The sequence below is a fragment of the Rattus norvegicus genome, chromosome 1 (assembly GCF_036323735.1).
Source record: "Rattus norvegicus strain BN/NHsdMcwi chromosome 1, GRCr8, whole genome shotgun sequence".
Classification (NCBI taxonomy): Eukaryota; Metazoa; Chordata; class Mammalia; order Rodentia; family Muridae; genus Rattus; species Rattus norvegicus.
This window is the reverse complement of record NC_086019.1, coordinates 231346324-231367631: the sequence shown is the minus strand read 5'-3', so window position 1 is coordinate 231367631 and position 21308 is coordinate 231346324. Positions and strand designations below refer to the sequence as shown.

Genomic DNA, 21308 nt, shown 5'->3' with positions numbered 1-21308 from the left:
GGCTCAGGGGTTAAGAACACTGACTGCTCCTCCAGAGGTCCTGAGTTCAACTCCCAGCAACCACATGATGGCTCACAACAATTCATAATGGGATCCGATGCCATCTTCTGGTGTGTCTGAAGACAGTGACAGTGTACTCACATACATTAGATAGATAGATAGATAGATAGATAGATAGATAGATAGATAGATAGATAGATAGAATACTTTAAAAATGGAAGAAGGAAGGGGACTTTATGATCTTGGAGCCTCATGTATATTGCCTTGGCAAAGCCATCAAGTATGATGTTATCAGTGACATCAGATTGACTGGATATGAGGAGGACAGAAGTTGGCCCTTGTGGTCTTCCTCTGAACAGCTCATAATTACTGCCTAACCAAGAGTAAAACATCAGTCCAACCCAACTAAAGGACAAGATACCTTTTTCAAGCGTCCTGGTCTTTAAAAGAGGAAAACAAGTTCTGACAAACATCCACAGAGCCCAAAGAGAGATGCTGTCAAGATACTGCATTGTATCCTGAACGAGAGAGGAATGGCACTTTAGGGAAGACTGAATGTGTGTGTTTGTTTTCTAAAAGGAGTTGATGTCTCCTATGTCAGGTAGCATCATAAGACAGACACTCCACTGGAACCACAGCCTGCTGTGCCGGAGCATTACGTCATACTGTGAATATTAGGTAACCATGCTTTAAAGCAGCCTCCTGGGGGCCAAAGAGATGGCTCAGTGGGTAAAGGCAGTTGCCACCAAGCCTGATTAACCTGCTTCCGATCCTGGGGACCTACATAGTGGTGGGAGAGAACCAACTCTAGAAGGGATACCTGACTGCACACACTAAATAAAATATTTTTTTCAAATTGCCTCTTGACACTGTGAGTGGGTGTACATGCCTTTAATCCCAGCACAGAGGCAGAGGCGAGCAGATCTCTGAGTTCAAGGCCAGCTTGGTCTGGAGAATGAGTTCCAAAATTGCTGGGGCTACACAGAGAAACCCTACCTCTAAATATTTATTAATTAATTAATTAAAAAAACTTTTTACTTGAAACTTGAAATAATGGGAGATTGAATAAACCAACTGTTTACATAGGGGACAAATAAGTCACCTCTGAGTCCTTTTGCAGACAGTTTAACTGTGGTTAGTAAGTGACATGGATTATGTTTTAACCTGCTTTGGAATCCTAAACCCTATAAGCTTAGCTATGTCCAGCTTCGTAACTCATAGCTCAAACTTCCTAGCTTCCAGAACTTGAGGTAAAATCAAAGAATTTTTTTTTTTGGATGTGTGCTAAGTGTCAGAAGAAGTCCCTGCTTCTCCCTAGCTGCCCATACTGGATACACATTTGCTGTGACACACAAATAGCATCTCCTGATTCTTTTCCTTGCTTCCCTAACAAGTGATATTTTAGTAATTCTGTCTAACCTTAGCATTAAAATCCATCCTGAGGTGGTCGGTGTTAGGAGCTCTTGGAAGGATCCTCTCCACTCCCACCCTCATCCCAGCTCCCGCCTTCGCTCCATAAGACTTTAAACAGTGAGATTCGGGAGCCTAAAATTGTTGCCCATTCAAACAGCAACAGGCGAGGTTCCATGACATCCCAAGGTCCCCCAGATATGCCGGCATTATGCGGGGTAACCAGTCAGGTCTGGGCTTGAAAGCTGTGAGTCTTGGCACACAGTTCTTTGTTGCTTCTTGTGTGAAACCGTTATGATAACACCTACCCTGACAGGTTGTTAAAATTGTAAATTTGATTTGATAGTGAATGTAAAGTGTCAGGCTTAGAAACTCCAGGACTGGGAGGTTAGCGCTTCGGAGAAGGGGGAGGGGTGGTAATTACTGTTCTTCAGTCTTAGCTGCAGTATGCTTAGAACTGTAGAATTTTTTCAATTAAACAATGCTAGAAAGAGGGAAATGTATTGGGGGGAGGGAGAGAGAGAGACAGAGAGAGAGAGAGAGAGAGAGACAGAGACAGAGAGAGAGAGACAGAGAGAGAGACAGAGAGAGAGAGACAGAGAGAGAGACAGAGAGAACATAATATCAGAATTTTCAAACAAGCCGTGTATAGGAAATTGCTGGAATGCAGACCAGCGCTCAGCAGCCTGTGTTGGGCCAGCACGCCAGGCTTCCTGGCAGGTCAGATCCTTGCACCTCAGTACACCTGCACTTTGCACCCAGCCCCTTCCAGGAACTGCTTTATGATCTTCGGGAAGAGACAGCCTTGTTCTCAGAAGGAAACAAACTTCAATTGGAAGACTGATGATAGGTGTCTGAAAGAAGGTCAGACGTACATTTGCAAAGAAACAGAATCAGTATTTGTTCAGAACAAGTTGGGGGTTGCCACTGAAGATCTGGGAGTGTGTCTTAGTGGGTATTCAAGGAACGTCTCTAGGGGAAGGGAAGACTTTGATGAATAAAAGTAGCATTTCTGTGTCTTCCACCGTAGAGACAGAGACAGAATCAACATGGAGTGCAGAAGGGCTTCTGTTGATCTGTTCCTGTGCTGTTAGAAATGCTTCCAACTCTCAGAAATCATTAACCAGCCACCTAAGCGGCTTGAAGGAACATGTGTTTCCCCTGGAATTGTTGTTTTCCTCTGGAACCGTGTCATGTAGAATTACAGCTAGGGTTAATTACAAGTTGTCAAGGCCAGGCCGTGTGCCAAGTCCTCTAAATGCGTATCCATTATGTGCTTGCAGCAAGGCTGGCCTAAGCTCTCGTGATTACCACAGGCCCTGGGTTGCTCTTGGCAATTGGTAGAGAGTCTTAGACAGCAATATTGCACCAAGGGGAGCTATTTGAGATCATCCTTCCCTCAACGGGAGGAAACGTCTCGAAGACAAAGTAGCTCGTTAACACGAAGACAGATGAGTTCTTATTCATCAAAAAGCCTCAGGGTTTATTTGCTCAGATAGGTTATGTCCTGTGTGTGAAGACAAATTTTTAAGTTTTGAGTTTTGAGAGCTGAAGAAAAAAGGACGAGCTATGACTTTTAAAAGATGGAAATGTCAGTGAGTTTTGTTCACTGAGCCGTATTCTTAGCACCTGTTAACGAACAAATCCCACCAGCCTATGGATGTGGGTGCCTTCTGGAGTTCCATCAGGATCTTCGGCTCCCTCACCAATATTCCCCTGTTCCGCCATTTTGCCAGTAGCTGCAGTTATTCTAATGGAAGCCGAGACTTCCAACAGCTTGTAGTAAAATTGACGCCTGATGTTTTCTCCTACCTTTCCTGCCACGGTGTGCCGACTGACTCTTCTCTTGACTTAGGAGAGTCAACTGTCACTTGTTTCAGTGCGACAGCTGTTACCCTCTGCTGCTATTAATCCCTATATGGCATGAACTTTCATTTGATGAATTATTACGTCTTTAGAAGGTAGGGCTCAAAACTGATCTCCTGCTAAGTTTCTACTTTATTTCCGAAACTATGTGTATGTGTCTATACAGAAGAAATACAATGTCATTGTGGGGGGTTGGGGATTTAGCTCAGTGGTAGAGCGCTTGCCTAGCAAGCACAAGGCCCTGGGTTCGGTCCCCAGTTCCGAAAAAAAGAAAAAAAAAACAAAAAACCAATGTCATTGTGAGCCACCCTGCATTTCTTCCTAGCGTTCGGTGACATGGCACTGAAGGGTTAAATTTAAAATTTGGTAAGCACTCTTGAGCCAGGGGTAGATTTATTGTCGTTGATTATCTGCCGTATTAACTTGGAAGCACCCTGTTTCATTTTCAATGTCACACACGAGTGGAGGAAATAATCTTCTAGTATTGGGAAATGATTCTCCCCTGCATCAACGCAAGCACTCATACCATTGGTGAATGGTATGGTAGAGTTCTCTGAGAGTCATTTATCTTACTTCCCTCTTGTTAAGGTAAAGTAAAACGCCAGCCGGTATCTTGTCGGAACTAGACACTCATCAGGGGCAGGCATGGTCTAGACACAAATACAAAAGTTCTACAAAGTATACACAGCACTCTGACACTTAAGGGGACCTTATAGGAAAACCACTGTGGATACTACTGTTAGTAATTTATATAGTATATATTTACAATAGATATATATAAAGTGGATAAGTGATATATACAATGACTATTTAGAACTTGTATATTTCACTATTTATAATTCACTGCACGATCCTTTTTAGCAAAATCCCTACATAGTAATGGTTTCGATAATGCTAACAATGGCTATTGCGAATTGATCCCAAGTGGCAGATATTGTAAGAGCTCACTTCACTGGATCTTCACAGAGGTTCTTATATTGCTGAAGACAAGGAGGTGACGATGGCGCTAAACCCAGGGACTTCTAGCAGTAGGTGGGAAAGAAGGCATTTGTTTACTGGATCCTATTAGCAAGAGACATGGCAGATACTGGGACTTATGTACTTTGTATCAACCCTGTGCTAACGAAAAGGATGCCCTACTCAGCTTCTGTCACGTCAGCAACATACGTTAGAAGGAAAAAAGATGGAGCTGGAGAGACGGTTCCATGGTTAAGAGAAATTCAGTTCCTCTAAGGGACTCAAGTTCAGTCCCAAGAACCCATAATCCCCTGTAGCTTTCACAGGAGGAAAGCCGATGCCTCTCTCTGTCCTCCACAGCCACCAGCATCCATGTGCACATCCCTCCACTCAGATACAAACATCTACATGTAATTAAAAATAACAAAAATAATTTTTTAAATAGAAAAGGTACCCAAGATGAGTCGGTTCCATTGCTCCGGTGGGCTTGACATGTGGCAAAGACAAAGAGCATAAGATAGAGTGATAGAGTGATGGCCCTCCCGGAAACAGCAACAACAACAACAACTAAAACAAAAAAAAACCCCAAAGAACCTGGGTCCAACTACCTCCTTTAATGGTTTGCTCAGAAAGAACTAAGGACCTCCCACTGTGTTCCGCCTTCCAAAGGTTCCACACTTCCCAACGCTATCCTGGGAACCAGGCTCTGGACACACGGGCCCTCTTCTGGAAGTTTCCATGCAAACCATAGCAAAAGGCGACTTTATCCCCCACTCCATGGACATACGGCTAGAGCGTGTGCTCCCAGTGATGGTGTAACAGCCTGTGTCCAGCTAAATAGCCCTGTAGGTGGGCACCCAGGAGACAAGCGCCAAAGCTTCTGAGATACTTCTAAATTAACTCATCCGTGAGGAGACAGCCTCTCTGAGGACGTGCTATTCTGGAGCTTCAGTGTGGATATTTTTAGAGCACTTGGATTAATTGCCAGCAAGCTATTTCATGCAAATAGGACGTAAACACGTATGTGAGTGATACGCAGTTATTAAACGACTAGAGTTTAGATCAGACTCAGAAACAGATACCCAAATGCTCCTCAGATACATGAGCATATGGGGTAATTCCAATGACAGATTTTGGGGGTTGGGGACTTAGCTCAGTGGTAGAGCGCTTGCCTAGCAAGCGCAGGGCCCTGGGTTCGGTCCTCAGCTCCGAAATAAAAAATAAAAAAAAAAAAATTTTAAAAAAGGCATTTGTCCCCACACCTGACCAATGACAGATTTTAAACTGAGCACCATACATCATGAGATACAAGATGCTCAAAGACAAAGGCAAGGCCTCCTCACTTCAGCATCAACCCTAGAGCGCCATCTCCCTCCCCTTTCTTGGCCATGTTCCCTAAGACAGCTCTTCCTGGCCCTGCCTCATTCTCAAAGGTGTGCCATAGCATTTCCAGACTAGACGTCACTGCCTTTTCCATGCTCCCTCCTGCTTTAAAAGCAGTGGTTCTCAACCTTCCTAATGCCGCAACCCTTTAACACTGTTCCTCATGCTGTAGTGACCTCAACCATAAAATTATTTGTTGCTCCTTCGTCACTGTAATTTTGCTACCGTTATGAACTGTAATACAAACATCTATGTTTTCCAATGGTGTTAGGTGACGGCACCCCCCCCCCCAAAGAATTGGTTGAGAATCACTGGTTCAAAGATTCTAAATTCACCTGCTTCAAAACCTCATTATTAAAAATGCATCTTCCTGGGGTTGGGGATTTAGCTCAGTGGTAGAGCGCTTGCCTAGCAAGCACAAGGCCCTGGGTTCCGTCCCCAGCTCCGAAAAAAAAAAGAAAAGAAAAAAAAATGCACCTTCCTGGGTCAGTTGGGCATTTCTGATGCACATTAAAGTTTGGGAATCTGGCTTATTAAGCAACTGGAATGAACTGACCTCTGATTCAAACATACCTGCTTCTGACCCGTAACTCACAGCTAATACTTTGCTCTATAAAGAGTTACAATCAGAGATTATTAAGGCTCGCCCGTAATTCAGAAACCAGAGCAAGTTCTCCATTCTTCCCAGCACAGACCATCTCTGCTGTGAGGGAAGCCAAGGCAGGCGCCCCTCCCTTTGTGGTCACCAAGAGCTCTGTTCAATTTATTTCCCCCTAAACTGTTTATGTCCCTAATGATTCAGGACACGGTTTTTGACATGCACCTCGGAGACTAGCAGTTACCGTGATATTTTCCCATTATTCAAGTTGGAACCCGTAATTAGTGTGGTGTTGGCCAAGCCATGCATGAGAAACCCTCCTGTCATTTTGCGCCTCTTTGATGCTAACAGGCTCAGTAAAGCCGGGACCTGCATATGGCGTTCCAGTAGCGGTGAACCGTTATAATTGCAGACCGAGTCTTTGAGAGCCATGATGCCCTTCTAATCTGATCTCCAGTTGTTTCTTCCAGCAGCTTTTGCAATCTTAGTATTGACAGACTAAATGATGCCCCCTCTGTGTGAACATCTCATCTTACAATTAGAACCAGAGTAAAGTCTGAAGTCTGAGGCATAAGCACAGAAAAATAAGAGGTTTTGTTGGGTTTTACTGGGAAAAGCTTTATGTTTTTAAGAACAAAAAATATATAGTGTTTAACACGGGATAGGAGTTGTACTTTTTCAGGTACTTAAAAATACTATTTTTTTCTTATTAATTTATTTGGTTCACATACAAAGTAATGGGTTTCCTTGTAATATTTTTACACAGTGCGTTGCAAAACTTCATTCTCATTCCTTCCTTCCACTGCCGCCCCCCATTTCCTTGCCCTCCCTCCTTTCTGATCCCTTCTCTCCCAGGTCACCCCACTTCTCCTTTCTTACCACACTGCAATACAGGTTTTCCTAAGGTTTATGTCTTCTTTCATATGTGAATTCATATCAGTAAGAGTTCTTCCCAGTCTTGCATGGGAGCACATGCCTTTAATCCTAGCACTCAAGAGGCAGATACAGCAGCAGGTAGATCTCTGTGAGTTCAAGTCCACCCAAGGCTACATGGTGCACTCCAGGCTGTCAGGGCTCCTGACAGTGAGGCCCTGTCTGGAAAGGAGGGGGAGGAGGATGTTCTTCCCCCAATTGGTGCTGTGAGTTTCTGGAAGGAGGGAGGGTTAGTGAATCTTTCCATTTCCTGAGTCCAGGCTTGGTATTAACCATTTAACCCACTGTGACTCGTGTGTGAGTCTGTCAGATAAAGTACCACTGACTCGGTGGCAGTAACGTGACAGAAATGTGTCATCTCTCAGTTCTTCGAGCCAAAAGTCCTCAATGAAGGTACTGGCGGAGTCTGTTGCTTCTGGAGACTGAAGAAACTTTCCCAGCTTTTGTCCCAGGTTTCTGTGTGGCTTCTGGGAGTGTGCTGGAAAGCTTTAGCATTCCTGGGGTGTAGCCCTTTTCTTTTATCTCCACGTGAAGTTCTCCTTGCATGTGTTACAGATTTCTCACTTGTATAATGACACAGGTCATGTCGGAACAGGCTATCTCTATGACTTCATCTCAACAACCCTGTGCCCATATAAGGTCACACTCTGAGGCACGCTGGGCTAAGACTGTTAACATACAAAGTGAGAGAGGTGCATCGGCCTGTGACGTCACCTCAGGAAAAGCATGCACGGTCTGGGTTGATGGAAGCTGCAAACTGCCACCCAGGAAAGGTGCACCTTGTGGCCTAAACCTGAGGGGGTAGGGAGTGGGGGTGGTTCCTAGCGTGGGAACCACTTCCTGCTCACCTGTCTTAAACTTTTATGGGTTCAGTTTGGCCAAGCAAAGGTGTTCTCAAGTCGGCATGTTGCATTTCTGAAAGGCCACTTTCCTCTCACACTTTGTGAAGACAGAACATCTAAGGCTAAGAACCAAAATTCTTGGGGAGCCAAAGCACCTCATCAAATCCATACCCCCGGTTTTACAGAAGAGGCAAGCTGGGGTCCAGGATGGTTCCGTGTCTTACTCTGTTTGGCATAGCTGGCCCCTCAGAGCACTTGTCTACCAGAGCTCAGCTACCCAGACTCTCACTCTAGCTCCTTCCTGTGACCTACTGCGTTAAAAAGTCCATGACTGATTGCCTTTGCATCCTATCTCTACCTGGGGAGGGCAATCATGTCTGTTTTCAGAGAATATCTCCCTTCTGAGGTATTTGGGGAAATTCCTGAGTTCAAGACTATCAGATACTTCTAAGCCTCTCCTACGGGACCCACTCAAATAGATCGTCTCTCAGCGCCACAAATATGTGCTCTGGCCAGGAGTCATATTTGATTGTTATGAAGAACACACTTTCCTAGACACCAGAAGCTATCCATGTTGCAAACTGTGATAGAAATTAATTTAATAACCGAGTATACATTTTGGTTTGTAGTTATTCTTGGTCTGGTTGGGGGCTGTAAAGATGTTACAATATCTTTGTTTATCTAATTGTTATGTGTTACAATAAAATACGTACCTACTTGCCTTCTCTCATTAGCCATTTCCCAAACTCTTTTGGTTTGGGTGTTTGGTCTCCCAGTTTTAATGAGGTATTAGTGCTTTAAATGTGCAACATCGTAGTGTGATGTGTGTCTACGTTGTGAAATGCTGCCATGATCAAGCCCATGATATCACATGGTTAGATTTGGAGGTGACAAAACAACAGGCAGTTCTCTCATCAAATCTCAAATGTACAACAAAGTATTAGTAACTCTGGCCTCTGTACTGTGCACTGAGTCTCTAAAGACTGTGCATCTGGCCTAGCCAAACCTTGGTACCAAATGACCAGCATCATTTCTCCATGTTTCCTTTTCCTCCTACATCTAAAAACCATCGTTCCAGTCCCTGGTTTTATGAGTTGGACATTTCAAAATTCTGCACCAAGGCAAAGCCATTCTGTATTTCTTCTTCTATGTCTGTCTTATTTCACTATGCATAACACCCAGTAAGTCTATCTGTGTGGTCATAAATGCCAGGGTTTCCTTCTTTTTCAAGACTGTATAATGTTCTGTAGTATGCATATATAGTGTGTGTGTGTCTGTTTGTGTGTGTATGTTTGTGCATATGTATCCATCAACATTTAAAATGTTCTTCCAACTTTTTTTTTGAAAGTTTTCTCTGCTGAAGGCCTAGCCATGTCCGAACTATTTACCAACTCGCCTTTTGCTTTCGTACCTGGTGTGAAGTAGACTATCAATATGTCTTTGAATGGTTTACAATTTTGTAAATCAAAAAGTAGAAACTTTTTTAATGTTGATAGATCGTTATTGAAATGTAATTAGAGAGCGATTGATTATTTAAGAGAATTAAGAAAATTCTCATTGGTAGCCAGGGCTAGCCCCAAACCCAGTATGCAGTCAGGCTAGCCTTGAACTCATGCCTCCCAAGTATTAAAGGTGTGCAGCATCACCGTTGAGCAGCCCCTCTGGCCCTTAGCACGTATATACCCACCTTGAGGCGGTCTGTAGTCCGTGGTAGAATGCTTATGTCCCCCTTTTGAAACCCTCGCTTCAATTCCTAATATTCTTAAAACCAGAAAGCATCATTTATTCCTACTGCTTTTGACAAGGCCCAATAAGATGTCACTTAGAACAATCTGTCACTTGCCCGTTTTTCTCTTACTCTTCCTTATTAATGGAACCATTGTTGCTGGGACCCAGAGTCTCTTAGAAACACCAGACAGACGGGCTGATTCTCAGCAGAGACTGGATGGATTGAGACCAGATTTATTTATTGTTGCTCCAGGGTTGGACCTGGGTTTAAGTCCAGGTGACCTGTGTTTAAACAGCATAGACTTAAGGCTGCCAGGTACAAGTACAGAGCAAGCAGCTTGGCCTTAGCGGGGTCTTTATAATGTAAAACATGATTACAGCTATGTAGCTAACTACCAGCTTTAATGGGCACGTATGTGCGTGCACGTGTGTCTGTCTGGGCTGGGCTGCTAGAAAGACCAATGCCTGTGAGATGGTGAAGTTCCCGGAGGGGTCACCATCCACACTGTGCTGGCTCCTCTCAAAGGGAAGCAGCTCGCTTCTGAGGCCAGCTCTCTGAGCAGCAGGCCCTTCCTGTTTCGTTCTCTTTCTGTCTGTCAGTTCTAAGCCCCAGCTTTGTGCTGTCTCTGCAGCAGGCTTTATGCCCTGTACACAGGGAGGTTAAGCCATGCCCTGCAGCCACAGGCAACCATCAATCAGTACTTGAGGTTGCCTGCTGCTCTGCACTCTGGCTGGAAACAGGCAGTCTGCTGGCCTAAAAATAGCAGGAGCAGAGCTGAGGAACAACAGCAGCCTTGCTTCTGACTGCAGGAGGAAAAAGACAGGCACTCTCTGAAAGGCAGTGCCCCCACCGGCAGAAGTGATTTAGGGGTCTGGACAGTAGACAGTGTGGAAGCTGCAGGCACTGTCAATGCCTCCCAAGTTCCTGGGTCTTTTGGGTAACCCTGTGAACATTCCTCCTCTCTTAGCTGAAAAGCACCGCGTGTTGGGATTCTGTCTTGGAGGGACATCTCCCAGCATGCAATGGGAAGTCTGGTGCCAGTCCCAGAGAAAAGCAACAGCCTCTCCCCTCCCCCATCAGAGTATAGCTCAGGGTGGCATTTTTGACCCTCCCTTCCCACCTGGGCATTATGGAAACAAAAGCAGCATGTGGCTCTAGGACTGAATGAGATTTGGCAGCCAAGGGAGTCTCAACTATATTTCAGGTTTTCCCTGTACAGAGAGCTCTCTGCTCCCAGTGTTAGTGGTTAATGTTACAGTAGCAAAGCTACAAATACCAAAGCAGGAGTCCCTTCCAGGCCCTTGTGATAAATCCATCCATGCAAAGAGACCTCATCAAAGGGCAAGGCATGATTCCGGAGCTGAAAGGATGGTGCTGCTTCCCTCCCTATGTTGGGAACGAAAGGCCTTCTTTCCAGTTGGCCTTTCTCTCGCACACATAGTGGGGCTTGGTGCCTTGAGTGATTCTGTGAGATGGGCTGGCAGGATTCCTCTAGAGGTGAGGAGCCAGGTTTCTGTGCCCAGATGATGACCCGCCCTGCCTCATACCAAGCCTTCACAGAAGCAGGGCCTATGCTCGGCTTCTACACTTCCTATAGAAACCTTGGGGGTTCCCCCCCCAGTACAGTCAGCTTTAAAAGACAAAAGCTCTATAACACAGGGCAGCCTTAAGGGTGGCACGAATTTTTTATGCAAAGGTGAAGAGGAAGCCAGAGTCTCAACTGAGCCTTGTAGCCTTGACACCAGCAACTTTTTTCTTGGCAGGGCCCAGCAATCATGATACTGTGCCCAGAGACAAAAATATCATGCTAACTCGCCATTGGCCTGGCATTAGCCAGTATTTACATAGCCTCAGTAGCATGAACTCTGTGTATGGATCTCTTAATTTTGGAGGCAACTCACGGAGGAAACAAAATTCTAGGTGTCATTGTAAGATAGAATATAAGTTTTAGCAGCCGTTATGAAATGGGTGAAGATTTATCTTTTAAGTGTCCAATACAAAGTGAGAGACAGAAGATGAAGGGAGAGAAGGCAAAGAGGGGGTAATATGGAATGCTAATGGATATATGATGTGTGCGTGGTGGGATTAGAACTCAAACACAATTTGTAGTTACAAAATAATATATACATATATTATATGGCATATAACATATATAATACATACACGATAACATATATGTTATATAATGTGTGGTGATATATACATTATAATATAGCATATATATTATGTGTTATATAATATATAATGACATGCACATCATAATATAACATATATGTTGTATAATATACATGTATATATTATTTTGTAGCTACAAATTATGTGTGTTTTAATGTATATAATGTCATATACATTCATAATATAGCATGTATGTGTGTAATATACAATATATAATGTGTTGCATAGTATATGTGTATGTGTGTATATACAGATATGCAGGTGTTCTCAGGAAACAGTGTGAGAAAAGGTATGGGGAGCCAGGGGATGCCTCCATCGAAAGCCTTTTATTCCAAGGTTCGTGAAAAGATTTGAAGGGGATCGGAGCGTTTGGCAGGGTAAGAGCGTTTGCTGCTCTTGCAGATTCCCAGCACCCACTTGGCAGCTCACAACTGTCTGTAACTCCAATTCCTGTGACTCTGAGGCTCTCTTTTGACCTCCAAGGACACCAGGCATGGGCATGTGAACAAAGTGCTCATTCACAAAAAGGGAAAATAAACCTTAAAGAATTTTTCACCAAAAAAAAAAAAAAACCCTAAAAAGATCAATGTTGATGGGAAGGAACTTCCTGGCGGAGGAGGGGTGCTGGCCACAGCTATAGCTTCCCACCCTAACTCACACATGTCGTGTGATATGGGATTCTATTTCTGTTTTAATCAAGGCAGTGCCAAGGTGGCTTTTAAGAGACAAGCACTGTGGCTAGTTCTGTCTGTTCCCTGAACGCATGTGCCCAGGAGAATGGGCTGTAAAAACAGTCATTAGGTCAGCAGACAGAAGTCAGGGTCCTGGGCTTTGGAATTATTGATGACAGTTTGCATAGTCCAGGCAGACTAATGCTCTGTGTGACGCTAAATTGATGTCACTTGCCAGATAACAGCCCTCGTGGCATCAAAGGACTGTAAGTGTCCACAGCCAGAGGGACCACAAGGACCTGGGTCCCCTGCTCATCTGTGAGAAGCTTAAGGATTATCAAGAACAGAGTGGCAGGGGCTATCAGGACCTCCTAGGTTTGATGCAAAGCCCGGTGCAGCTCCCTGCACATTAGACAAGACGATTTGGACCTCAGAAGGTCTGGGTGAACGGAAGAATGGCAGAATGGATGGGACAGAACCCAGGCCGGCTGCCAGGCTCCTAAAACAAGTCACGAAGCATCTGTTTTAAAACAAATCTTCCCTCTGACCGCTAGATTCTGAGAGCCTTTCTCCCAAGAGAGAGGCCCTCACTTCCAAGTAAATCCTAAAACAGAACCTAGGAAAATCATAGGCTGAGAAAATGTAAACTGATTACAAGTAGATGGGTGCCTGGAAAATTAACAGTGGTGCAGGAAAGGGAAAAAAAAAAGGCAAGAATGAGAATATTCCCAATGGACATTCTATTAGCATTTGAGCTAAATCCTTTGGGGGACGGATTTTCTTCTGCATGGAGCATCATTAAGGGATACAATTTGCTGTGGATGCAGTGACTGCATCATCTCTTCATGCTTCATAGTTAAGTTTCACATCTCATTATTTTTAAGTGGCAGTGGACAAACACCTATTCATGCCTGTCGCCCGGGAAGACCACAGATGGGATTCCTTACACCTGTACGATGGCCTGACCATCACCCACAGTCCCAACACCAGTGTCACCCTCCTGCCTCTGGTGTTCTGTCCTTGAAAACCATGGGAAATGTCCACTGCTTAAAACCATTGCTTTTATTTCGAATGCGGAGGGATAATTGTGCATCCCTGGCTGATACCCAGTTTAAATGCTGTCGAGACAGACCAGCTCAGTCTTTAATCCCAGCACTGAGGAGGCAAAGGCAAATGGATCTCTGAGTTTGATGCCAGCCACCTACGTTGTTCGGGCTTTTATTGGTTCCCTAGGGAGTCCACACAGGGCATCCTCATAAAGTAAATGGTAGCAGTTCTCTATATTGTCATTTTGGGTGTGGTCCTTGGACCACAGCATGAACATCACCTAGGGCTTAGTCAGAAATGCAATTCATGGGCTCTACCAGACCCTTTGATTCATACATCCTAATGGAAAGGTCTAAGAAGTTGCATTGTGGGGGCTGGAGAGATGGCTCAGAGGTTAAGAGCACTGTCTGCTCTTCCAGAGGTCCTGAGTTCAATTCCCAGCAACCACATGGTGGCTCACAACCATCTATAATCAGGTCTGGTGCCCTCTTCTGGCCTGCAGGTGCATACATGCAGGCAGAAAGCTGTATGATGTATACATAATAAATAAATGTTTAAAAAAAAAAAAAAAAAGAAGTTGCATTGTGACCAACCAACCTTCCAGAGACCATATATGTACAGTGACTCTAAGAACCACTGGGCCATTGAACTTTTCAAGTCCAAAAACAGGAAGAAAAGAAAGAGAAGGAAAAAAGAATGCTGAGAGGGAGGGAGGGAGAGAGAGAGAGGAGAGGGGAGGAGGGAGGGAGTGAGAGGAGAGGGAAGGAGGGAGGGAGGGAGGGAGGAAGGAAGAAAGTGGAAGGGCTGCTCCCCAATCCATTTCGTAAACTATCAATGTATGGATACATGAGAGGGGCGGAGCAGTCAGGCGTGAAAACAAACCGCTCAAAGTCAGAGCTAGCCGGAGGCTTCGAGATTCACAGAAGCCATGATTCCCAAGACATGGGACCCACAAATCACCTCCTACAAACATCATGAACTGTCACACATGTAAGTGGGAGGGAAAATGATCTTATTGGTAACACTTTATTTAAACTAACAAAGCTACTTACTAATAGAATAAAACAGTTTTTAAAAACTTAAACCTAAATAGCCACATTTTCAGGGTGACTCACCTAGATAGATACATAGATACATAAATACATAGATTAGATAGATGATAGGTGATAGATTCGATAGATAGATACATACATACATACATACATAGATTAGATAGATTAGAGATAGATAGATAGATAGATAGATAGATAGATAGATAGATAGATAGATAGATAGATTGATTAGATAGATGATAGGTGACAGATTCGATAGATAGATAGATAGATAGATAGATAGATACATACATACATACATACATACATACATACATACATACATACACACACACATACATACATAGATTAGATAGAGATAGATTAGATACATAGATAGATAGATAGATAGATAGATAGATAGATAGATAGATAGATAGATAGATAGATGGATGATAGGTGATAGATAGATTAGGTAGATGATAGATAGATAGATAGATAGATAGATAGATAGATAGATAGATAGATAGATAGATAGATAGATAGGCAAGCAGGAAGGCAGGCAGGCAGGCAGGCAGGCAGGCCGGCCGGCCAGAATCCACCACCACAATCTGTCCTTGGATCTGTTCTGCAAACCACAAACTCATTGTTCACCTTTGTTCTTCCAGCAAAGGGTTACCTTCCAGTTCAACCTTCACCTTGGAAGAGGGGACCATCTACCTGACTGCTGAGCCAAACGCCCTGGAAACGCAGGATGACGCCTCCGTGCTGGATGTCTATTTAGTGAGTGACCTTCCTCCACTCTTCTCAGCTCCCTGTTGGCAAATGGGTTGGGGCCTTGACTTACACAAGACTGTAAAGGCAGGCATGTTTGGGGTTTTTAGAGAAATGATTGCCTCCTGTCCCTTCCACAGGTCACAAGTCTTCCCAAGCCATGTGGCCCCCATAGTTTGTTCCAATGTTGGCAAGATTGGTAGCTTGATAATACTAATTCAGCAAATCAAGGACCAGTCCCCTAAATGACCCCATCAGTGGGGTCTCTAACCATTCCCTGCTCAAGCCAATGTGGGCTGCCCCAGGTGGGTATTGATCGGAAACAGTGGCATTCCCACTGCCTCTCTGGATGGGGCTGGATTCCAAACAACCCAGGGTACTGCTAGTGGTCCCTACACAGCTTGCCTAGGCTTTGAAGATACACTCTTCACCTGTTGCAAAGTCAGATGAGTTGTCAATCAGAGGAGCGGGTTCCTGCTGTCCCTACCTGTCTCTGCTTCTCCTAGATCACTTGCCTTGAGTCATCCCTTCTTTGGGCTTTAGTGTTCTCATCCATTAAATGGATGACTGAATGCTCTCGATGCCCAGGGCGACTTTAACAGGATCATTCATTCTGAATCACAGGGAGTCGCACACGGTTGGCTCTCCAAAGTAGGTCCAGTCGTTCTCCAAATTCTGTAGCTTCATTACCTCCTCTACCATTACGCCTCACGTAAACTTTAAGGCAATACATCTGGAACATTTGACGCTATTAATTTGTAGTTCTGGGGTGTGTTTTCTTGCTGGAGATGTTTTGGTTTTTTTTTTTAACATCGTCCTACATCTGGAAAGGCTTCTTGCCTACTCTTCAGTGTTTTCATTTGCCTGTACATTATGGAAGAATGATAAAGAAAATCCAGTCTGGCCTGGGCAATGTCTCTCTTCTTTCTTTTTGACCTAATTCAAAAGCTCTGGGTCCCAGCCATTTTTTAATCCTAGCCATCTTTAATTGGAAGGCCCTGGAGGCTTCTGGGTTGACTTCTCTTTGATATTGTCACCCAGTGTAGTGTGAGGTCTCTCGTGAGGTTTATCCCTTGAAGTTTCTTCTTAGTACTGATATCCTAATCCACTTTGGGCTTTACTGATCCGCTAAGTATTTAATTTATATCCCTGTTAAATATGCAGATTTGTGTATATCAGGTAACATGAGATTTCCTCTTAGGGATCCACCCAAGCTTGTGCCTGTGGGCTACGGTGGCCTTGTGACTTTCCTCTGTAATTTGAACTGGAATTTAAAAGGATGGTTGACCTCAGAAGAGAACAACAGTTTCATCATTCAGTATCCAGGCATTTAATTCAGGTCCTTCCGATGTTTCCTCCCACACTGCTCTCCGGAGGCCCTGCACCTTCACACCGTACAGCCCCAGGCTTTCTGGTTCATTTGCAAATATTCAAACCAAAGGGAGATTTTTTTTTTAAGATGGCATTCAGTGACCAAAGATGTTTCCTGTTGAATGCTAAGCTGATGAGCCACAGATTGGGGTATTGAAAAGCAAACAACAGAACTGAGTAGGGACGAACTGATGGGATGGGCGCTCCTGCCATCCTCCTACCACGATAGTCTCGGATATCCTCAGACACCCATGCTGCCTGTCACCCTCAGATCCTAAGGCAGTCCCTGCCTGCTGTAGAATTTGATGCGACTGGGGAGAACAACAAAAAGCCATTCGCACTAGGAAATGGAGTGGGAGAGAGTGCCCTTTTATGGCTCCCAGGGAATGGGTTGTCAGAGAGAGATGGAGGAATTGCATTTTTCAATAACAGAGAAATCTAAAGGATGGCTGCCACCCAACAGCCCCTTTATACTTCTGTTACTCCTGTTGCCTTTACACTGGCCACATTAGCATCCTCTCAATAACTCGCCCTTTATCTGTGAAAGTGCTTCTGCAAAATGGCTGCTTGAAGTGCAAAAATAACTGCATATAAGGGAAAGAAACAGTTAAGCCTTTTTTTTTCTTTTTGCCATACTCTATTGGAGATTAGCGTGCTGACCGGCAGCCCTTGGACAGCGTGATTATTCAGTGTGTTTGGGGTGGTTAATGGTACTCTTTGATCATAGGAAGAAGGGCGGCAAAGAAGCGAGAGAGATTATATAAACAGCTGCCACACCATGATGTCTGAGGAAAGCCTGAGAAAATACCAAGACAAACACTCAACAAATTAGGTCACAGGGGTCTTAGAAAACTCACGGGGGCTTTTGGCAAAAAGAAACTGAGTTTCTGGACTTGAAACCTTAGGCTTGGAGATGAATGACCTCTACACAGCCACACTGCATCTGTGAGGGTCTCTCCAATCATTACCTGCTTAAGCCGGTTTGGGCTGCCCAGGGGGTGGGGGTGGGGGTTGATTGGAAATAGTGGCATTCCTACTGCTTCTCCGGATGAAGCCGGATTCCCAGCAACCTGAAGATGCTGCTCGCACGCCCACTGGGGTTTTGTGAGAGCAGGATATGGAGAAAAGGCACACAGTATCCCAGGTTGACATTCCAAACTGGAATACCTTTCCAGTTTGTCACCTGCTAGCACCGTAGGGAACTGAGATTTCAGAAAGTAAAACAGGGCTCTTGGCCCAAAGTGCTTGATTCCTTAAGTTATTTGACCAAATAATGCTTTTAAGACCCATGAAAGAACTGGGGTGGGGTGGGGGTGATAGGTGCAGATGTAGTAGAGATGGGCAGATCTCTGTGAGTTCGAGACCAGCCTGTTCTACATAGAAAGCCTCCCTCTATGTCCCAGCCCCTCTGGCCCTATTGTTTCTCTTTAAGGGTCTGTGTCTGTTCCCTTCTGTGTCCCAGGATGCTAGGGTTGTCTTGTCTCCTAAGATTCTCCAACTCTTGAGAATGAAAGTGCTGAGAGGAAGCTAGCACTACCGATATGAACTCGATGTCTTCCAGGCCTAGAACCTGCAGGGATCAGATGGTGAAGTTATGCCAGGCTAGACCTTGTGAACATTTCATGTCATACCCTTAGGCCTTTGAACTTGACTCCACTTATGCAAATTTCCTCCCTGATCTCTGAGGTATAAGAGGAAGGTGCTCAAGGACCATTGAATAATTTTAAAAAATAGGGATTGGGAAGATGGCTTAGCAGTTAAGAGCACAGGCTGCTCTTCCAATGGAATTGGAAGTTCAACACCCAACACCCTCATGGCTGCTCAGGACTGCCTGTAACTCCAGTTCTAGGGGATCTAGTGCCCTCTTCTGGCCTCTACAGGCACCAAACATGCATGTGTTGCACAGATACACCTGCAGACAAATACATACACATATAAAGTAATAAAATAAAATTTAAAAAAATATAAACAAAGCTGACCAAGTCTGATAATACGTGAGGGGGTGTCCAGAGGAGGAGCCTGAGGGCCTGGCTTTCCCTCATTTGTCTGCTGTAAGGAGTTACCACAAACTGTGACTTAAGCAACAGAAATGTGTCACCTCCTAGAGGCCCCAGGTCAGAACTCAACATACCCACAGTGCCTTGTTTCCAGAGCAGGTGTGAGGACAGATCCCTACCTGTGCATGCAACCTCTTCAGCCTTCACATGTTTCCTGGTAGCCACATGCACTTTCCCTCTGACTCAGAAAGCCAGCCAGAATGACAGCCACAGACTCACTGATCGGTGCCCCTCTTTTCCATAAACCCTCTGCTGCCACCTACTGGTAATGTGGCAGCTCTGCCCATGGTGGTGGTGGGGGTGCGGGGACTGAAGGCTTTACTGATACCTAATGAAGAATAAATACGGGGCTCAATAACCTGTCTCCTCTCTATGCACTTGTCCATATCCCTCCGGCATAGTGTGTCTCAGTTTATCAGGGACCAGGGTCTTTGGGCATCAAAGGCATCTCACACCACAAACCCAGCATCTGCCATCTCAGGTTGGCCTAGAGGCTGCAGTTAGAATCATGCACAACAGAGAGGAGCGGCTCATCTCCCCTCAGGTCCCAGCATGCACTTCTCATCCACTCGAATCTCTTTGAAGGCCACCTCTTGGCAGTTTAATCCAACAAAGAAAATGCTGCTTCTGTAGTTCAGACAGCGAGGGTAACAAACTATCGACAAACTCCGGGCGCTACGGCTTCCGGCTTCCTTTCCTGTCTCTGCCCTATCCTGTTTCCACAAGCTGATGAACTGATCATAAAGGGGCATAGGATTACGTATACTAAAATGAAAATATGGAGGCTTTAAAGACAAGAGAACTCTTTAAATCCTTGCGGCCCCTGTTTCAGTTTCTGTTTGCTAGAGCTGTCACAACAAGCACCAGAATAAGTCACTTAAGAGGACAGAAAATTCTTCTCTCAGGTCTCTATAGACTGAGGGTTCAAGGTCCCTCGCTCTATTGCTGGGGAATCTGCCCAGGCCTCTCTACTTGTTACAGATAGCTGTCTTCTTCCTGGGTCTGCACAGCATCCACTCTGTATGTGTCTGTGGTCCAAACTTCCAGTGTCTAGAACAATGATTTCCAACCTTCCTAATACCACGATCCTTTATTACGGTTCCTCGTGTTGTGGTGATGCCCCAACAATAAAATTATTTTTGTTGCTACTTCATAACTGTAATTTTGCTGCTGCTATGAATTGTCATGTAAATATCCGTGTTTTCCGATGGTCAAAGGCAACCCCTGTGAATGGGTCATTTGCCCCCCGCCAAAGGGTCATGACCCACTAGTGAGAGCAACACTCTAGTAGGACACTAGTCCTGACGAATGAAGACCTTCCATCTCATTTAACCTCATCTCCTTTGTGAAGTCCCAGTCTCCAGACAAGGCCATGCTCTGGGTGACTGACAGTTAGGGGCCTCCACATTAGAGGAACACTGGTTAACTCGTGACATCCACCACTTTCTCTAGGAAAAAGCAGTACTACCTCTCTGTACTTACACAGAAAGTGCTGGGAGAGGAGGGCCTTGTGAGCCTGGAGTTTCCAGTTTTCTTAGCTCAGGTGTGGCCGAGGAAGGCCCTCCATGCAGATGACAAAGAAGCCAGGAACCCGGACTCCTTGTCAAATGATATCAGCACTATATTCAGCTCCCCAGATCTCGAAGCCAAGGTCAAAAGAAAAATAGACTCCTGAGCTGCAGTCAGTGTGCTCTGAGGTGCTTGTGAGCAGGCTCAATTGAGTACCGGAAGTCCTGTGTAAAATAATCAGGATGCATTGATGTCCTCGATCACCATCCCGCCCTTTGAAAACGAATGAATGAAGCTGTGAATTGTGTTAAAATATTACTGCTGCGCTAACAGTTTTGAAATGAGAGACCTTGATCTCAGTCTATCTTCTGAGATATGGGAGATGGTGCAATTTCTGTCATCCACCTGCTGCGGGAAGAGGGCTCTTTGATGGAGCACTGGAGGTCGACAGGGGGCCTGATAAACCAACATTCAAAGCTCCAATCAGTGACATTCTACCAGATTAGCCCAAAATGGAGGTCTTCATCCAAAGTGTGCAAGTCCTTCAAAAACAGCAATGGTCCTACCTTCAACCTTCTACAGCAAAACTTCTCAGATGAAGTCTGCAGCCTTGATCCTTGGAAAAGAACAAGTGTACTAAGAACTGTAGCTGTGGGTCCTAACATTTATTTAAGAGGACTGGTAGGAAATGTGGACTCAGACTATTATAAAGTTTCTCTATTGCTATGACAAAATACATGAGATAACCCTTTAAAAAGAAGAAAGGAAGGCCCAGATGACTTAATAGGCACAGGCACTTACTGCTGTACCTTATGACGTCATCACTACCCCTCATCCCACATAGCAGGAGGAGAGAACCAGTTTCCACAAGTTGTCCTACACACACACACACACACACACACACACACACACACACACACGCTCACTAGCTCACTCACAAAGTCAATAATTGTTT

At 44.7% G+C, this 21308-nt stretch overlaps 1 protein-coding gene across 5 annotated transcripts in view; it reads left to right on the top strand.

Moving 5' to 3' along the window:
- The window catches only part of Pip5k1b (phosphatidylinositol-4-phosphate 5-kinase type 1 beta), a 278257-nt gene that overhangs the window by 242461 nt on the left and 14488 nt on the right, over positions 1-21308 (top strand). For 3 of the 5 annotated variants that reach the window (XM_039080207.2, NM_001012743.1, XM_063264723.1), the window contains exon 14: positions 15311-15425. In XM_039080207.2, coding sequence (XP_038936135.1) covers positions 15311-15425 — 115 coding nt within the window. Of the gene's footprint in view, positions 1-15310; positions 17383-21308 lie in introns of those variants that run through there. The other 2 variants (XM_063264717.1, XM_063264730.1) reach the window with 1 other exon arrangement.